Here is an 18084-nt window from a genome sequence, read left to right as displayed (position 1 = left end):
CACAGCCAACACGAGAGAGCTGACAAGTTGTTTGTTTTTTCGTCTGATGCGTCTTTTTTTAGTTTGTTATTTTCTATCCCACTCCTGTGAAGGTGACAGACAAAGCCTTTCTGTTTCGTTATTATTATTATTTTTTTTTTTCTCGCTGTCTCTCTTCGCTCGCTATATCCCAAACATAACCGCTGACGAAAAGCGGCCTTTCCGTATCTCCCCGTGTCCAGCTCTCCTGACCTCCCAGGGGTATGTAACAGACTCACCTGTATATCGGGTCATGCATCACAAGCATCTTGCTCTCATCCCAAGTCCATTCTTTCCGCTGTGAACGGAAACAAAATTCATGAGCACGTACGACCAGTGCCAAAGGCTGTGAAACATACGTATAAGAAAAGAACACACTTCATGAGAAACAATGAAAAGTCCACTGATGAGGTTGGATATAGGATGTCATACATAATTTGGAGGGCCACGACGTACCTTCTGTTTCTTCCTCAGGATCACCCTCACCCCGTCCACAGACACCACGATGTTCACTTTCTTCTTCTTTATGTTCTTTGCTTTGAATTCGTACTGAAAAAAGTAAGAGTTAAAAACATGAATTATGAATTGTCCCAGTTTTACACCGACAAAGGCAGGCTTCACAAAGTGTCACACGTCTCCTTTCTACTCTGCCGGGGCTCTCGGTACGCTGACAGTGCCATGTAATTATCCCATGCCTCTCTGTAGCACACCCCAGGCAGGCACAGAAACAGCATCATATGGAAATGCTGAAACACAGAAAGCTATCAGGACATTATTCCAGCTGCATGCAAATATATCTTGTCACCTAAACAGCTTGGCAGCATGCAGAGAAAAAACATTTTTTAACACCACACATTGCTGAGCCAGCTGGAAGTTTAACTGCTACTCTTCTTCATAGTCATACCCATTCCTCCTCGGGGTGCTCTGGCAGTTACCACATACTCAGGGTAAAAAGCCCAATTTAATCAAAGCCCCAAGAGAGTAATTCCATATTCTGGGAGTATTAAGCCCATCGGGGACTGTTAAGAGTTGGGTGTAGTGTCTCTGGACCAGTTGGCTCTCTTTCTTGCATACTTTTCCAAGGACATTTCCAATTCTTACAGTGTGTTCTTTCATGCCACATTTTGCATCCCTTGTGTTTTTGTTAACAGGAGTGACCCATATGAATGGCCCGACTCGGTCTCACAATCTATTGAGCAGCAGTCACAAACACCACAGGATGAGTGGATGGAAGCGGTCAATATGGCGCTTAACCGTTCACTTCCCCCCCCCCCCGGCATATCAGTCTGAAAGGGCAACCGTGCCAGGTGACACCAGTCCCCCCCCCAGACTGCACCACGCGATGCGGACGGGTCCAAGTCCCAAATCAATCCCCAAATCAATTTAAAAAAAAAAAAGTATTTATCTGACAGCATTTTCTATTCCAGTTCGGGTCCTATAATTAGCGCAGCATGCACATAGAGAGAGCTGGAACTGACCTGATGATCGGATGTGTAGCAGGATTTTAACCGAACCACACTGTCCATCTGATTTTTAATGATTAATTAATGAATAATTCAGCTGACGCTTTTATCCAAAGCGACTTGCAGTTGATTAAAACAAAGCAAGGGACAATCCTCCCCTGGAGCAATGTGGGGTTAAGGGCCTTGCTCCAGGGCCCAACAGCTGTGCGGATCTTATCGTGGCTACCACTGACTTGAACCACCGACATTCCGGGTCATGCACCTTAGCCACCAGGCTCCTGGCTGCCCCATCATTTTAAAGTGGGTATGGGTATGACTAAGATGACTAAGTGAGCAGAGCTCCTCTTTGTAGGACAGGACACCGCTCTGTCAATGACAGCTTAAAAAAAACCTTTTCTGCTGTGTCTCTGTAACTTACAGCCCACTTCACAGAGTGACTAACAACTTCTGACTTGCTCCAACTTTTTCGGCGTGGTCCTGGTTGAAAGGGAAGGCTGACGAGAACACAGCTGTCACGTCAGACATTTTTGTCATTAAAAGTTTTATTTAAACATGGAGGGAGGGCACTCTGGGAGATCCTTCACCTCAAAAGTCTTGTTAAAAGCCATAACCAACCATGTTTCACAACAGCGTCATACATAAGCTTTTTTCCTGCTTCGTTCTCTGAGAGCACAGGAAAGCTATGAACTTCCCTCTTCAGGCCTGCTGGAACAGCCAGACTTCTATGGTGTAGTTGGCCACAGTCTCTGCTTGCAAGGCCTCCCACAGTCAGTGCGAACCAAAGGGCCTCGCTGTGTTCCTGTGCAAACATGTCAGTAGCTCTTTGCGTGTGTGTGTGTCATGCATGTAGTACATCTCCAATGTTGCCTTCCTTTCCCGGTCCTGTAGGCCGACAGTGATTAAAGCTTCAGGCTCCCAGAGGGAAGGGAATAGCGAGTGCTGATTAAATGATAAATGTGTTAGACGTGAGAGACCGACACATTTGCGTGAATACACGCGTGGCTATGCGCTACGCTTTACACGGTAATGAAGGCCATGGCTGCTGAACGGCAGCGTCTGCATCTGCGAACAGGCACTGTTCCACACCGGGCCTCCATCTTCCGCACTGCACTGCTTACACAGGACTTCCTTTCCGTTACGCAATCAATTCTGAGCGATGCAAATGAGCCACTTAAGACACAACGCTTTCCCACCTGGGATTTCATCCCGCGACCCCCTCTCTGGCTGTGTACCGCCGATTTGCCCGATCGACGGCCTCGTCCATTAGAGCATTGTCATTTTATGCACGTTCTTTGGTCCGGTGTTGGTCATTCATCATGCCATAGCAGCTTCTACCAAGCAGTCCTGCCCCTTCAGTCAGTCTGTACAAACCTGCAGGCATATGGTCCTGTGAGAGCGTGCAGACCCACTAATGTTTCGAGAAGCGCAATTTAAAAAACGGAATATGAAAATATTTTTACTATTTGCCTTGGCAGTTAAACGCACAGCGGGGTGCATGAAAAAACAGTGAAAGTTGGCACCACATTTATACTGGATGTTCCCATAGATTTCAGTGTGCATACAAAAATCACAATCCACCGTGATCTTAATACCAGAGATTTCAAGCCACTGTGTCTTCGAGGACCTCCCAGGAAATGAACCCAAGTGGAAAAATAAATAAATAAATGACATTGTCAGCAGGCAGAGTTGCTCCTGGCCAAAGATCCATCACAGAGCGTGCTCGTTTCTCATGTGTGCGCGCGTGAGCATGTCTACAGATATATCAAGGTTAAACAATGTGACCAATGTGTGTGACGGGTGATGGGGGAGGGTGGTGTCAGGGAGAAATGATGTCCAATTTATTCATGCATCTGCCATTCCATCATCTGCTCTACATTGAGAGACTACAACATTATAATTCTTGCATTATGATATATGCAACATTACGTTCCCATCCATCATAGCTCAACGACTGACTATATTTTTGCTTTTGCTAAATTGCAATTTGACATGCGAGTGATGCAGCAACACAAAAGCTCCTATGCGATACGCAATTTTGCGGTTCTTCCAAGAGGAACCTCCGAAGCTGGCACACTCGAATCAGTGTTTCTTCACTAGCCCGAACAGAATGTATTCTGCCAAAATCAAAGTATTATGTTTTTACACATCAATACGCTATTTAGGAAAAAGGACGCTGTTCAGGCAAAGTGAGAACATTGCTGAATCAACGGCGCGGATGAACCGAAGATAAACTGAGCTGAAAACGCCCTGAAACACTTAGCTCAGAGGCAGCAATGTCTGTGGGGGTGGTTAGAGGAGCTGGCATCTAATATGCAAGATGATTTTCATGGAGTAAAACAAGACCTACTACATGAAACATGACCACTTCCTTCTCTGGGCGCTGTCATTTCTGTTTATGGGACAGCCATTTCTCCGTACCCCAAAATTTAAATCTTCATGTACCGAAGAGTTTCTTTGCACCCCTCATTGGAAAAGCACTTGAAAATAAAATGGCAGCCACACAAGTATGGCCAAATGTTTCATAATTTACATTTTGTCTGCTTCTTGAGGGGAAAAAATGTTTTGTAGCTTTATTCATATATGAAATTTTAATATTTTCCTTGCTTAAGTGCAAAGCGTTTTTAAATATTCAGGGATTAATGCACTTGCATTGTTTCCTGTGTTGCTCGATTTACATCAGAGCAAACAATTAAAAAGTTGCACTTGACAACCCTTCCACTACACAGCAGTTTGACAATGTGGAAAAATGTTGGCAAGCAGAGCCAGCTCCTTTGGCTTGCTCTGAAGCAGTTCAAAAAGACTCGCCAACAGGAACATTTTAATCACTACTGAGCACTGCATTTTACAGGCCGGATGCAGCCACCCTCTCAAAATCAGTCTTTTGGGGGCAAGCAGGCCTCTTACAGAGATTACAAAAAAGACACTGCTTAAAGGAGTGGAGGGTTCTAACTTACTGCGTACTCTTTTTCGTTTTCCCAACCTGGCTCACATTCAAGAGGGAGTGTGCCAGGGAATTGTATCATGCAAAAAAATGAAGGTTTTCTTCAGAACAGGTCTTTTGAAAATGTACAGCATAATTTGATTAGGCATATGCACCTTGAAGAAAGGGAGCTGATGGCTCCGCACACCCTGACCTTTAACAAACCGCTGAGCCCTAATGACATTTCAATTCCAATTTATCATGCTCTTTTTTCATGCATTTTATCTCAGTAAAATTCCTCTCTATTTTTAATGGATAACTTTGCAATCAGCATTTTTCTTCGAGTTTTAGTCATGAAATGCTAGGGAAGTTCCTTTTGGGAAGTGTGGTCACTGGGTTTGAGATGATGATTATTATTATTTTTTAAACAAATAATGGACCTAGAAATCATTGAATTGTTGAAAATGCAATTCGTTTTCAAATCTGTCTTGCACAAACCTTTTCAGTATGGCTTCCCCCATTTTCAAATTCTGGCATCTTGATTCAAATTAAAAAGTGGTTGAAGTATTAGCAGGTCTATCCTTTTTCTTAAAATGAAGACCAGGAGATTAATTTTCTAACTGCCATTGATAAATGGTCCCTATCTGACACTAATTTCAGGTGGTTCATTTTGAACTTACAGCACAAAACCATGATCCTTAATTCACTTGATGGGCTTCTAAGAAATGTCTGACTTCTTTTTTCTTTAATTAATTCATAATTATTAAACTTGTGTAAGGGAAGGTAGCCAGTGAGTGCCTAGGTCTGCTGACACACTCCATATGAAAAACCAGCTTTAAACCTAAATTAATGTTAATGGTATACAATATGGCTACAGTGCCTGTCACTCCCAATAATATCAAGCAAACCTGCCCTTGGCTATTAAGAATGTGATTCCTGAAATTCTCAGATTATGTAGACTCTGCAAAAAATGTATTTTGCAACTGTGCATTCCCTTCTTGTTCATACATTTAAAAACCTTCTGCAGCATTACTTGAACCCATTGGGAATTCTGCAAATTCCAAGATTCCAAGATGACAATGTAAAATAATTAATGACAGTAAAAATATGTCTATGACTCAATAAGATTCTGTGTCAATGGCTGAAGATGATGGTTTTTGTTCTCTTGCATGATAATGCATGTTGGACAAGGAGAATGCAGATTACCCAGAGATTCTAGGCCAGTGTCTCACAGCCAGAGAATGCCAGCCATGTTGGAGGTCACAGTGGCTCTCTATAGCGCAGCTGAATCTATGCAGCCATACAATGGCTTCTGTGAAGTATCTAAGCAACCACATGTACACAGTTCTTTGGAATTCAGTTTTCTCAGACAAATGCAGAAACTGTCATTTCAAGGATCTTCAAACTTAAAATACAAAGAGACCATCTATTCTTCCGCAATTCAGCTGGAAAACACATTTTCAGAATCACATGGAATGGAAAAGAATTTGCTTCCTCTGAATGGATGCATACTATTTATTTTTCTCTTCATTTCTGAGCTATTTACCAAGACAAGCTTTCTAATATTAAAAATGACAAATCAGATGTAGAGTGAATCAGACAAACCAAGCAACACTGAGTAAACCTTTATATGATAATTATTCAAGTGGAAGCTTCCCAAAACATTGTACTATCAGTCGGGTGATGTCATCGTTAACAAGGGAAGCATCTCACATTTCATGCATACACGCTCTCTTTCTCCCTCTCTCTCTCTCAAATTGTCTGCCTATTGGATGCTCACATACTCAAGCTTCATTTAATGACAGGGAAATTCAGCCTGAAATCACCCTGCATTATTTTTTTAATTTCCACGCACTGCCACTTACGTTTGTAAACAACTAATCTCGAAAATACATATAGTACATTTATTCAATGAATCAAAGGGGCTCCACTGCCGGTGTGCTGATGCATAGATGTGGTCACTCCAGGTTAAATAACCTTCCCACTGATCCCCCCTCAATTTGGGCCAGATTTAAAACCAGAACCAAATAAATTGGCTTATGGAGCAGGGGAAGTAGAGACACACTGGGAAGCCTCAGTCTGCTGGCGCGAGCATTAGGAACCGTGTCCATGACGTTCTCTGTGGGAGGTGACCTTGGCCCATTTCGGTGTGAGGTCAGAGGAGGGGGCCGCTACCAGCGCCCGTCTGGCAGGCAGGGCTTTTCCGCTCGGATGCGGGAATTAGGAGCCCTGATCCCACCCTTCCGCTCGCCTTCCGACTGCGCACACAGCCCCTTCTTCCACAGAAGCGGGTTCGTCGAAAACAAGGGAACACTGTATGAGGTCCCAGTGGCGAGAGATTGTTTCCAAGATCTTAGAAAAGGCAGGAAATTAACTTGCAGGCATCAGGTAGCAACTGACAGGTAGGTAATGGAAGATTACAACCCAGCGCATCATGTTCTGCCCCCAGACACGTGGAAGATGTGTTCGTGAGTGGACCTGCGGTGCAGTAATGATCGAACAAAGCGCTTGGTTCAAAGGCGCCCACTGAGACATTAGTTTATATCACATACTATACCTTACCTTAATAAAAATGTCAGACACTGAAAAGAAATTCCATTAAGGCCAAACACCTCAGCCTATATGTGACGGAAACTGAATATTAACATTTCCATCACCATTACCAATATACTAGTGGCCAACCATCTACAATGTAATTTTCCTTGAGAGATTGGCATGACTCCTACTAAGCATTCAGAAAAGTGTGGAGGGGTACTGGCAAGTAGATTATCACGATATAATGTATCCTGTATCCTGTAATCAAGCTGAGATGTTGGGTAGCTTATGGCTGTAGAGAAGACATGAACTATCTTTGCCGTTATTGTGTTGTTGTATAATTATTAGTGGGACTGCCCATGGTTTCAGTTAGGTCCAGCTCTGAATGGAATGTGGCTCACATTGCATCTATGGCCATACATATTTGTCTGGTAGCTCTTTTGAGCAATGTCATGATCTCTCTCTGATAAGGCTACAGGTATATCACTGCTCATTACATACTGTGCTCAGTAGCCCTGTCCTGAATTCTGACCAGGCTCGCTCTTCCCCCCCCCCCCCCCCCCCCCACATACTAACAGGGCATGACCCACCAGCCTGCTGCCATAAGGTTACAGGGGACACTTATTTTAACCCATAGTTTTCCCTCCGTAATTGAAGCACACCGTAAGAACCGATTTTTCGATCCGTTTTTCGATTGGAAGACCCCTCTCTCATGGCCACGGGTGGTGGAAGATCTACACCCAAAGCTGCCATATCCCAGCAAAATCCACCACACAGACTGCCTTCTCCTGTATAACACACACAGAGAGAGTGGGAGGACAGATGACAGCTCAAACAGCTGCTGGATTTCTGCAGCAGAATGCCTTTATTTGCTTCCGTTCTGTATTGCTCACTATTTGTCCTTTGTCTTCTGTTTCCAGGTATCTGTCAACAATCTCTCCTTGGTGTCAGTTTTTACAGAATTATTTCAGTTTTCAGATTGTTTATTATCTCCGGAGTGTGTCCTCTAGACAGTGATCTGTGATAGTGCAGTTGTAAAAATGCCTTGAAAAGTTGATGCCTCGCTCTCATGGCAAGATTTCCCCAAACAGAGAAGATAAAACACGCTGGCTGGGGTTTGGGGACGTGGCCAAACAGAAGCCCTTCACAGAACAAACGGCTCCTGTACTGGCACTCAGAAGGCAGATGTTGGCATGAAAAATAGATAATGCAGAATCGAGAGGCTCTGCCATAGAGAGCACTTCCTCTACACCTGGTCGTTTAGTGCACAGTTTTATGACACGGAGAAAAACCACCACACACTCACTTCAGCAGAGTCCCTGCCATTAAACCCGCCAACTGTCCCATGACCCTTGACTGCGCGGCTGGAACCACAGTAGTGGTACACATGAACGGTATACACGCACTATGTGTACTATGGATGTACTGCACCTCATGGGCCATGTCCGATTTAGGAAGCAAATTACATTTCTGGTGACATAACAGAGTATCTAGCAGCTGTAGGTCTCCAGGTGGGCAGAGGGCAAATTAAACCAATGAGAAATGTCATGAAAACAGCACAGTGTTGAATGTGTACTTGTTGGCTTTGATTTTAAACTAGCTAATAATTTCTTGTAGCTTGTTTTGCAGAAACGTGTAAGGCTGCATTCTCATGCCGTTTTTTATCTTTAGTTGAAGAGTTCTGTTGCCGTTCTGTGATCCGCGGGGCTACAGTGGTCCCACAGTAAAATTAGCGCAGTTACAACAGATGGAGGGGTTACAGTGCACCACTCTCTCAGTCACCACAGTCAGGCAGACAGGGGAACACCAGCAAACTCTGCCAATCTCAGAATCAGTGGTAAGGGCAGGGCAATATCTCAATGTCAAGTATACAGTGTGGTAAGGGCAGTGTAATATCTCAATGTCCAGTGTACAGAATGGTAAGGCCAGTGTAATATCTCAATGTCCAGTGTACAGAATGGTAAGGCCAGTGTAATATCTCAATGTCCAGTGTGCAGAGTGGTAAGGCCAGTGTAATGTCTCGATGGAAGAGACAAACAGGTGTGGCAGACACACTGAAACATACAGCACAGCATTCACTTCCAGATCTCTGCAGTTATAAAATGGTGTTTTTTTTATTTTTATCAATGAGTCCTGCAGGGGAGGCAGAACTAGGCCATAGCTCTGGAGATCTGTTCCCTCTCACACCACAGCACTGGAGAGAATCTCCAGCTTTCATATTTCACCTTTTATAGTCCCAGCTTCTATGACAATGATCATATTTCATAGATTGCTACATAGCACAGAGGGCTATAAAATTCTTCCACAAGTCAAATATTTCTGCAAATGTTATGCCTCACCAACGACTCAATCACTGCTCAAACACAACTGGGGGACCAACTGCTCATCCAACTAAGCCCCTCAATTAAGTTCATAACAATGAGCGCATATTAACAACCGATTCATTCTCATGTTAATTATGGGCAGTAGAAACAGAAAACTGAACTCAAGGGGCCTCATTTATGAAATGGCCTTACGATCAAATTGCATCTGAAATAGTGGCTTATGCACAAAACCATGACAAAGGTATTTATAAAAATCCCACTTTTTGATGCATATGAACATCTCTCTACAATACGTTTACACTGGTTGTAAGATAATTACTTGCTGGTAATGCGGGGGTATTGTACATCAGAAGTGGGATGTGTGCACCCCACGCTTTAAGAAAATTGATCATCAATTTTAGGCATGAAGAGAGTGCATTATGATCAATGACTGTTTTGTAAATTTTCTCATTAGTAAGATTGTAAAATTTACATTAATTAGAGATTTATACACTCAGTAACCACTTTATTAGGTAGACCTGTACACCAGCTTGTTAATGCAAATATGTAATCTAAATGCATAACAGCATGCAGAGGTGGTCAAGAGGTTCAGCTGTTATTCAGACCAAATGTCAGAATGGGAAAGAAATGTGATCAGTTGACTTTGACCGTCGAACGATTGTTCGTGCCAGACAGGGTGGTTTGAGTATCAGAGAAACTGCTGAAGAAGATTCTGAAGACTTAAGTCTAAAAAAAATAAGTCAAACAAATACCTAATAAAGTGCTCACTTGCATATAGAAGGTGCGCAAGATCCAGATACGCCACTTTTTGTTTTCAGTTATTCACATAAATCAAGCGTAAGCACAACTCGGGATATTATTTTAAGACTAAATAGAAAAACATATTCATAAATGCGGCCACAGATGAACCATGGCATCTCTCACTTCACCGCCATCCGTCTACACTTTGGAGAAAGCCGGGCGACGGCTGAGCAGTTCACCGGCACTCAGGAGCCTCCCCGGAGAACGGTGAGAACAGCACAGGCCCACAGGTGAGACGGCCGTCCACACCAGCTGTGACAGGTCATTACCGGTACGTCACTTTCCATCGTTTGCTCGCAGAAAGACATGCCGCAGGAACCGGGGGAACTGGAACAGCAGTACAACAGAAAAATAGCGCCTCCAAACCTTATGACCAGCGATTTATTACGTGAACCGCGGTTAATTCTGCCGCCACGCGTCGGTGCAAACGAGAAAATAAAACTGGTGACGAAAAGATCATCTTCATGTACACATACGATACGATGGAAGGACAGTATGAAAACCAGACAAAAACTAGCACCCCTACCCCTCTCCCTCTCCCTCTTGCCTGCCTGCTGACTGGGTCAGGGTACTGGACGGTCACCGTCACCCGGTCTCCAGGCTTCATACAGCAGGAAGCCTGCTCCAGCCATACTCATATCTCAGCCCGTCCTACCCTGCTGAGGAAAGGGTCCGTGCCCGTCTCTGCTCTCTCAGACTCAGGCACTCCTCAAATTAATTACAGGAGAAATATCTTCCGGAAGTAATAAATAGAACTGCCCAATGTGTGAGATGAATCCATACGCAGTCTCCTGCCTGTGGCTGCACTGCAGTAGGGCTCCACGTCGGACAGCTCAGAGATCCAGGAGCCAGACCTCGCCCACGTAAAGCCTGGGGCTCAACACGAACACGGTGCGTCTGACCGGACCACGGTTTCCCCTCCCTTACCTGCTCCGCTCAACTAGCCTGCAATGCCGGTGAGCTACGGTATGTAACATTTCATTTTCATGTTATCTGTGCTTTTTACCCCAGCAGTTGCCAGTGTTTGAGTCGTCCCCTGAGTGTGGCTTACGACCGCAAGATGTTTGGGGGGGACGGGGTTTCATATTAAATTAAATAATATAGGCTGAGCCCGTAAACAATCACGGATGATCCCAACCGTTTTCCCAAACTCTACAGAGACCAAAGAGATATCAGAGGCCTTGCCATCAAAAGAGTGACCCGTTATTGGACCACAGGAGACAGAGACAGGGCATAATCCTATTCACCCATGTGGGGCTCAGACCTGGAACATGGGGCAGCCCCTTCTGCTTCAGATGGCAGGGAATATAACAGGATTAGGGACAAGGGCTGAGGGCTGTAACCTCTATATGGATCCCTGATGCACTGCTTAGCTCCCCCCACAGATAAGTGGGGTCAGCAGTCTGGCCATAAACAGGGAAGGGGGCGGGGGGGCACATACAGAGTCTGTGGGTACAGTACTATAGCAAGGATAAAAGCACCATCTGTCAAGTGAAGGGACAGCCTATATACCCACAGAAATTGAAAAAGTAATAACAGTCTATACATTAAAGCAATAGCAGCCGAGCTCACTGCTTGCTCTTGTGAAGTGGGGCTTCTCGTCCCCAGTGAATTCAGCTACACGGGATCTCACTTCCTGTCATTTTCTGTGAGGTTCAAATAGCACAATCTATTTCATAGCCTGATTTCCATTTTACCTGGGGAATTACTTTATATGAAATAAATTAATACGGGCAATTCTGAGAGTGCTTGATCTTAAATTTTCATTGGCATAATGCGACATAGAAAGCGACCGTATATTTGCATAGTAGTGAATGTAAAATCCACATGAAAGCATTAAATATGCAAGAATGACACGGATACACACAGGATTATATGGACAGGTAGGACGGCAGACTAATCCACAGACTCCCACAGGTCTCCTAAGAGCCACACTTGCGCATTGGGGGCTCGATAAAGCACCAAGGACGGTCACATCAGGACTGAAGAAGCACCTCGTCCAGCCCCTCACACACACACACACTCACACAGTGCGGCAATATGAGACGCACAGCAGTGTGGCTAGCATCTGTCACTCAGTACAGCTCAGAACAGGTCCCTAACCATTACTGCTGCTCACAACCCATACATGCAAATGCATGCACACACACACACGCACACGCACACAGACACCCATGTGCACACATACACAACCACACACAGACACACACACACACCCATGTACACACACACACACACACACACACACAACCATGTGCACACGTACACAACCATACACAGACAAACACAGACACCCATGTGCACACGTACACAAACACACACACAGAGACAGACACACACAGACCCATGTACACACACACATACACATACACATACACAGACACCCATGTGTACACAAACACACATAAACACACATACACACACATACACACACACACACACAAAGAGAGACAGTCTAAAGATACAGTCTCGGGCCACAGTGTCCGTGTATGTCTTCCAGCTACACTCTTCTGAGGACGCTTTATCTGAATCGAGTTCCCAACTCCTCCATGGAGAAAGCTGCTGCCCCGGCCTCCTTGGCTCCGCAGTGCAGTGCAGCGCTGGCTCTGGCTTCCTCAGGCCCAGCGGGGAGCCTTCAGGGAACAGCGCAGGCAATTGGTCATAAATTGTTCCTGAGTGAGGAGCAGCGAGAGGAATTACCGTCGCTAGGCGCTGGCTGCCGCGCGGCCACGGCAGCCTTGCCGCTGCCCGTGCGAGGCGTCATCGGAGGAGAGCTGAATAATTGACACGTACGGAGACGGGCCCTCTGGTTTTAGGGAGCCTCACCTCAAACAACCTGCCTCGTGAAGAAACGGCAGTATAACTTAATGAACCGGGCAGTGGCGGGCTGCTTAGCTAAAAATCGAGGAGGCAGAAAAACATCGCCTTAAGCTAATTATTGGTCTTGACCCGTTTTCAATTATTTTCCTCGATTAACAAGTTTGCCAATGATCTGAGTAATCCATTGGCACGTAAACACACCACTTATTTCTTCAGGCCATGTTAGGGAGATGAAGTAATAAATTAAATTTAAAAATGTATGCTTTATTAACTACCATGTAAGCACGCTCAATACGATGTTTGTATGATGTTATTAAATGAATCAGGAAAGAGTTGTATTCACAGCATACACAAGAAAGCCTGCAATGCGGTAGTTAGAGTGGTTATCTAACCTGAGCTTCAAGATTGTTTAAATGACAAAATTAGCATATTGTAGAACTTTTCCATGAATATTCTGAGTGTGAAATCAGAGCTGCATTTAGATCAAACACAAGTTTAAATAACACCGACTGAAATGCGCACAATTTGTGCACAAAAGAAAAGGTTTTATTTCTCGTTTTACCTAATTGAGAAGAAATGGCTACACTTGATGATATTGAGTATTTTGTGACTTAATCTAGTTGTTAATCAAGGAAAATGATTGAAAAAAAGTCTAGACTATTAATCAGTTTATTGGGATGTTTTCTGCCTCCTCGGTTTTTAGCTCAGGAGCTGCTACTACTGGAACAAGGGTACGTCAAACCCTCCCGTCAAGAAGGGAAATGCCAAGTGCTACTCAGATTGCACTGAAATGTGAAATGTCTTTTGTCAGGGTCAGTCTCCAACAGTACAAAGCCAGGACCTTCATAAGCAGGATCAAAAACAGGCAAACAAACAAACAAAAAATACAGAAAGATGATTTCACGAAGAAAAATCATACCAACTGCATACCCTTGGACCATTTCAGGCTAAACAGTGTGAGAAGTATCTGTGACAAAGGACAGAATAAAAATAAAAATAATAATAATTAACCACGGGGAGAGGCCGTTGGGTGAGAATGATTGTTTCAGACAGAAACAGTGTGTCAGAATTGACTGGGAGGCAGTGCTCTTTGCGTCCGTGGCCTTTGTGTACCGGGGAACGGGCCCTTGAGCAGTGCGCCGTGGCCTTGTGCCCCCACCTCGCCGTGCTCCAGCGCACCAAGCAGAGGCAGGCACACTGTGCCAAGATCCACGCAGAGTCCTCCCCCAACCCCTGTGCCCAGCCTGGGAGCGGTGGGGGATGGGGACGGGGGACGGTGTATAGCGCTGCGTAGCGGTCCTGAATTAAGCAGACCTGAGCCATAGTCCCACAAAGCCTCCACTCACGCAGGGATCAAAGGCACAAACACGCAGGGGGGTTTCCTTCTGAGACGGAGAGAGCGGCGAGGGACGGCGATTTAGCACGGGCATTGGCAGTACTAACGCACACCAATGCGCGCAGAAGACCACGTCGCTTCTGTGCGCTCTGAAAAGACAGGGAAACGGGCTGAGCTTCAGGAATTTGGAGAAAAGAGATTATGTTGCTCACATACCGAAGCCAAAATTCATGAGATTATACAGCCGGAGAGAACAATACTCGCCTCTTGTCGCCAAAGTGCGTTATCCGTGAATCATCTAACGAGCATTTGAGCGGTTGCCGAAAAGTTTAAAAAACAACCAAACAAGAGATTTGACAGCATTTTTCCTCTTCATAAACGGTCAGTGAAAAACATGCTGCACATACTGAAAATCACAGGCTATTATCTAAAGTGCCTCCTTCATTTTATAGCCATTCCTAATCTTTTTAGCAACATGTTTTGTGTGAAATTGGGTACCCATTACTTGTGGCAGATTCCTCAAAATATGATTATCACAAAACATTGCCAGCAGCTCTCATACACAGCTGTCTTTCACTGCGGTGCATCATAAATCTGCTAAAGTATTTCTGAAAATTATATGTCTTACCAGATTCATTTAGCAAAAGGAAAGACCTATAACTTTTAAAGTGAGCTTTGTTGGACAGCTAATAGCAGCGACCTGCAGCCTGGACAGCTGCTCGTCATCTCTTAGTGAAGCAAAAACACACTGTAAACAGCTGCCCATTTCCCAAATGTACCCTGACATTACAGTAATGTCTTCTTTATGTACAAATTAGTACATTTTCCAAGAAAAAAAAGGTATAAATTAGTTATTTGTTGCTGGATATGGGTACAATTTTTTTATTTTGACCTTTTGTACCGTTATTTCTGAGAGTGTATTGTGGAAGGTCATGGTTCAGCCGGCCCTCCATCTTACTGCACGTGGGCCACGTCCGCCATCGTAAAAAAACGACCACAAGGAAACAAACAGCCTCAGCGCGCTCCATTCAGTAACATGTGCTGGGGTGTGACATACCCCGCTCCATGAAAAAGCCGGACAGGACATCTGCCAGCGAGCACGCTAACCATCAGATTAATTTGTCGCAGAGCCCCCCTATTGAGCTAGCTTGTTTATACCTGCTAAATGCGGATTCTGTGTGTGTGTGTTGCTAACAAAGCGCACACACACACACTGCAGCATAGTGCACAGCACACACACACACACACACACACACACACACACACACACCTCCAGGCTCTGAGCTGAACAGGAGCCAACTGGGCAAGAGAAGAGGGCCTGTCACACACTCACTGTCCCTACTGCCAGTCTAAAGTAGGGCAACTCATCTCTCAGCGATCTCTCAGCAGCCTTGCAGCCCTTTCCTCTCCTATTGAGTAAGTCAAGTAAGTTCCGGAAGATAATACTTTTAAAATCAGCAGAGCCTAGCAGTGTCTTGTGCGCGTGTGTGACAGAGTCCATAAATGTGTTTTAGTCGGTAGTTTTACAAAAAATTGAGCTTTCCGTATTAGCGGCAAAAACATACAAACACACACACACACACACACACACACACTCGGAAGATAACATACATTGGCAGTATTGCCAAGTTGCTATGGTGATTTAGGGAGTGGTATTGTTCACTCAGCCCAGACTGCAGTTCCTAATAAGCTTTTCAGTAACTCTGAGTGACAAAGCACAACTTGGGAAAGAGTGATTCTCTTTTGTTTCATTTTATCAGACTTTATGACAACGCCCCTTTCGCTGAAACAAGCCGTCGGTCACTGGAAAACTTTGTGGTACGAGAACCGAAATCTTACAGTCTTAACAACTTATGAAACACATTTTAGTGAAACACAATGCACACAATACAGAATTATGTCCACATCATTGCTTGATCTGTGGTGTGCAGAGTGGAAGTAATACCGCTCTCTGAGTTCAAGGCATACTTTAGCGCAGAGCTGTATCACGGAGTATAACCCTGGGTTACTTTCATTACTTTCACTCACTTGATTAGACTTCATGACCAATACTATGTGTCCACATGACCGGATGCTCCTCTGGTCTATAGAACGTGCTCACAGAATTCCCACGTCATATAAAACAGTGCCTTGACATCGTATATTAGTCTATCTGCTTTAAAAGAAAGTTGAGGAAGCCGACGGAGAGAAATAAGCGCCATCGAAAAATAACAGAATGGCCGCTCGGCGATGATGGATGCTAGAGGTGTAAAAACCGTTGAACTGAAGGAGTGAACAGACGAGGGGGATGGGAGAGGGGCCAGAAAAGGGGGTGGGGGGGTGTAATTCTCTTGTGTCCTCTTTTCAGCGGAATGTGACGGATGTTTCTTTTTTGTATGCATTCACTTAATTCGCCACTGAATCAGATCATTTTCTGCACATGCTCTGTAGAGAGGAGAGAAGCGGCCCCAGGAGGTATAAACTCCAAAAGCGGTGTCAATGAGAGAGATTTATGAGGCTTTATTTCCCGAGCATCTGTTTCCCTGTGCGGTGTTACACAGAACATCAACAATTAAAATAAGGACTCGAAACTTTATTTCGGCTAGATGTAGATCAAAATCTTTGAAATATGCGGACAAGCTTCTTTGAGAGGACCAATCAGGGTCCAGACTTTTCCGTAATGGATTATCCAGTCTACCATTACATTAAGTTACAGCAATCATACATTTCTTTTGTATACAATTCTATGCTTTTCAATCTTTCGAGAACCACTCAGCTAAAGAACAAACTACATTTTTTTATTCATCAATTAAGGGCGTTTGCACACCTGCGGTTCGGTTATGTGACTAATACTTGACAATATTGCCTGAGTTGCGATTCTCTGGATAGTACACCAGTGATTTGTATATGAGCAAAATATTCACTTTGAACACGAATCAAGGCTACATCTCAAAAACAATGATTAATTTGATAAGACAACGGGCTGCCTCCAGACACCTCTGTAGGATGTGTTGTCTGTAGAGGGGCAGCCTCTACAGACAACTCAACTGTACGTCGCTCTGGATAAGAGCGTCTGCCAAATGCCAATAATGTAATGTTTTTCTCACCGTTTCCAGTTACCTAGCTACCTAGTCGCTAATGCTACAAACAGACTGCCCTGCCCCATGATTTAATGCGAAAGTGTCCCATCATGAATAGAGTTTTGCACAGCGGATGAGTTGTTTTTGGTTCCTTGAATCAATTGCCTCTAAATGCGGCCTCAGTCCACTTGTTTTGGCCACCAGAGTTCGATTCATGTGCTCATACCTGCCCAAATCAACCTCAACAAGGTGGTAAGTGCAGCAGGGTTCGATTCAACTGGACTAAACAAGACATGTGCGAAAGTGCCCCAAGATTTTATTTGACATCTCACAGAACATATTTTCTGAAAATAAATGTGCACTCAAATCCAACATTTCAGCGGCTCAATCTCCACTAAGACAATCTGAAAGCCAAAGAGAATTTCAGAGGGTTAAGCAGGGCGAAGATATCGCAAGAAGAAATCTTGATAGCTGGAAATCAACAAAGCCATTGTGTTGTTGACTGCTCGTTTTGGCCGAACATTGACTGAGATCAGAAAGCCGGCAAATTTTCCTCTAAAAGCTGCGGTTTAGAGCACTAGAGTTTCCATGGATGTATGGTATTCTTAACTTAAACCTAAACATAAAAATCGAGGGTTTTGCATTTGATCATAATAATGAATCTGAAATATAATGGAAAAATTGATTGCAAAGTCTTGCAGCTGAAAATGGCACTTAATTGCCGGTTGTCACGCGACTCCTTGACTCCTGGTCTGGGATACTGTAGCACAGTAACAGAAATGGCGTGTATGAAGCCCCAGGAGACGCC

At 44.4% G+C, this 18084-nt stretch overlaps 1 protein-coding gene across 2 annotated transcripts in view; it reads right to left on the bottom strand.

Moving 5' to 3' along the window:
- si:dkey-34e4.1 (carboxyl-terminal PDZ ligand of neuronal nitric oxide synthase protein) overlaps positions 1–18084 on the bottom strand; it is a 61703-nt gene that overhangs the window by 33540 nt on the left and 10079 nt on the right. For both annotated transcript variants that reach the window (XM_061215886.1, XM_061215887.1), the window contains exons 3-4: positions 475–567; positions 258–316 (exon numbers count right to left, since the gene is read on the bottom strand). In XM_061215886.1, coding sequence (XP_061071870.1) covers positions 258–316; positions 475–567 — 152 coding nt within the window. The remainder of the gene's footprint in view (positions 1–257; positions 317–474; positions 568–18084) is intronic.

The sequence above is a fragment of the Conger conger genome, chromosome 12, assembly GCF_963514075.1.
Source record: "Conger conger chromosome 12, fConCon1.1, whole genome shotgun sequence".
Taxonomy (NCBI): Eukaryota; Metazoa; Chordata; class Actinopteri; order Anguilliformes; family Congridae; genus Conger; species Conger conger.
Note: the sequence above shows the minus strand (reverse complement) of the source record. Positions and strands in the feature narration are given on the sequence as shown.